This window comes from Cupressus sempervirens, chromosome 4 (genome assembly GCF_028749045.1).
Source record: "Cupressus sempervirens isolate cs-2001-9-10 chromosome 4, ASM2874904v1, whole genome shotgun sequence".
NCBI classification, from domain to species: domain Eukaryota; kingdom Viridiplantae; phylum Streptophyta; class Pinopsida; order Cupressales; family Cupressaceae; genus Cupressus; species Cupressus sempervirens.
Window position 1 is genome coordinate 164,177,642 of NC_143121.1, and position 2,242 is coordinate 164,179,883.

The window sequence follows — 2,242 nt, forward strand, 5'->3', positions numbered from 1 at the left end:
ATTTAACGTATATTCAAGTATGAACACATCAAATGTTACGTTGTTTGAAATGAAGTAAGAAAGCTCTTAATGAAGCCATGGACTTGTTGCAATTCGTAAGCTGAGCATAATTACTTGAACACCACGCAATCCGGTGGAACAAGGAAACATGGTAGATTAAATGGCCCCACACATGGCGACCAGAAAATATATTATTGAAACAACCCAGCCTTTGACTGGTTTGAATCTTAGCACAATATAAATAGAGTGCAAATGGAAGCCGATATGCATTGAGATTGTGTAGTTTTCCATCAGTGAAGGAGGAGAACTATTAGTGAGTGATGGCAATCAAAGCTAGTGGAGTTGGGCATTTCTGTTTAGTATGGCTTCTAATGTGTGCAACTATGCAGATCAAAACTGCAGATTGCCATGTCTGGAAGAAAACGCTTCTACAGCAGTGTAGGAATTTGGTGTTGTATTTTCATGATATAATCTACAATGGCCAAAATGCTGAGAATGCAACCTCTGCTTTGATAGCGGCTCCTGAAGGAGCTAATCTCACCATTTTGACGAGTAATAATCATTTTGGAGATTTGGCCGTGTTTGACGACCCAATTACGGTGGACAACAATCTCTACTCCCCAGCGATGGGAAGAGCGCAGGGATTTTATCTGTATGACATGAAGAATTTCTTCAGCGCATGGCTGGGCTTCACATTTGTGTTGAACAGCACAGACTACAAAGGGACGATAACATTCGCAGGGGCAGATCCAGGGCTGAAGCAGAGAGATATTTCTGTGGTTGGAGGGACCGGTGATTTCTTGATGGCCAGAGGAATCGTAACCCTTTCTACAGATTCAGTTGAGGGAGACGTCTATTTTCGCCTGCGAGTGAATATCACTCTCTACGAATGTTACTGAAACGTTTTCTTTTCATGTATTTGCACGTTTATGCTTTGTTTGGTTTTACCAAATAATTTTGGGTTTCAAGTTAGCTTGTCTTTGGCTTTGATCGAGAATGTTCACGCATACCTTTAGCATGGCTCCGGGTTCTAGCCGAAGGACCTTGCAGACTATTCCGGCCTAATTGTTCTCGAACATTAACAACAATCTAATAATCCTAATGGAAGATACGGTGTTATAGAAATGTTGATGGAGATAAATATTTACAATGTAGTTGGTTTTCTTAAGAATTGTTTAATTTCCACGTAGATGTTTATATCATCCACTCGGAATGTCATTCAACTTATGTGTATCTGTTTTATAAAAACTGGGTTTATGCCTTTCAAATCTCAATATCTAGATATGATCAAATGTAGAGAGAAATAGTTTACACTATGCCACTTCAACTACAAGATTTAAAGGATATAATCTATATTTTTCCCAATGTAATTTTGAAATTATTTCTAAATAGAGCTATATGTTGACAAAAATACAGCAATGTAATTTGATAACTTTGTTAAGTAATTTGATCATTTATATTTAAGTAGTGTTTTTTTATCATTAATAAGTGATTTATAATAATATAATAATCAATAATTGAGACTAATAATCTTGCTAATATATAGAAGAGTAAGTGTTTATTTTATCAAAATGTGAAAGAGATAAGACCACTAAGCTTGACATGGTGGTTGCCCCCAAGGAATAGGATCTCAACAATCTATGATATTCAGATAGAAGATGAGCATGAAAAAAATTGACTTGGGTTTTGCATTTATGACTAGTAAGATCCGTCAATTCTCGCATGGAGCCATATAATAAACGTATGGCAATTTGAACTAGAAATATCCTTGGATACTTACTAGGAGTTATGTTGCAAATACACAAAGTGTGGCCTCCAGGACAAGTATGATCCTTTGATTCTTAGTAGGATCCATCTCTCTAAGTACTTGCAACACTAGAAATTTACCAATATGATACATTAACCATAAATAAATATTCAAATCTCAAGAGCTAGAAATTTATTTTATTCTATATGGGTTTGATGCAAATAACAATTATTCTTCTAAGAATTTTTTTTTTTTTTTTTTGGTGTAATAGTGTAATGTACCCAGATTCCTGCTCTACCCTATAACAACCAATGTCAACTTTGTCCATTTATTTTCCTTCAATGACAACTTGATACCCCTATACTACCTCGGTACTGCCTCCTTACAACCTGTGTATAACCCCCATATAACCTTTGTATTACCTCTATACTAGCATTCAACTACCTCCATTCTACCTCTACACTAGAACTGCCACTTGCATACCACATCCATACC

At 36.1% G+C, this 2,242-nt stretch overlaps 1 protein-coding gene across 1 annotated transcript; it reads left to right on the plus strand.

The window, feature by feature from the left end:
• The first annotated feature begins 320 nt into the window (after positions 1-320).
• LOC149560506 (disease resistance response protein 206-like) lies at positions 321-899 on the plus strand. Its single transcript, XM_089823611.1, has one exon. The coding sequence runs from the start codon at positions 321-323 to the stop codon at positions 897-899; it is 579 nt and encodes a 192-aa protein (XP_089679737.1).
• The last annotated feature ends 1,343 nt before the right edge of the window (positions 900-2,242 follow it).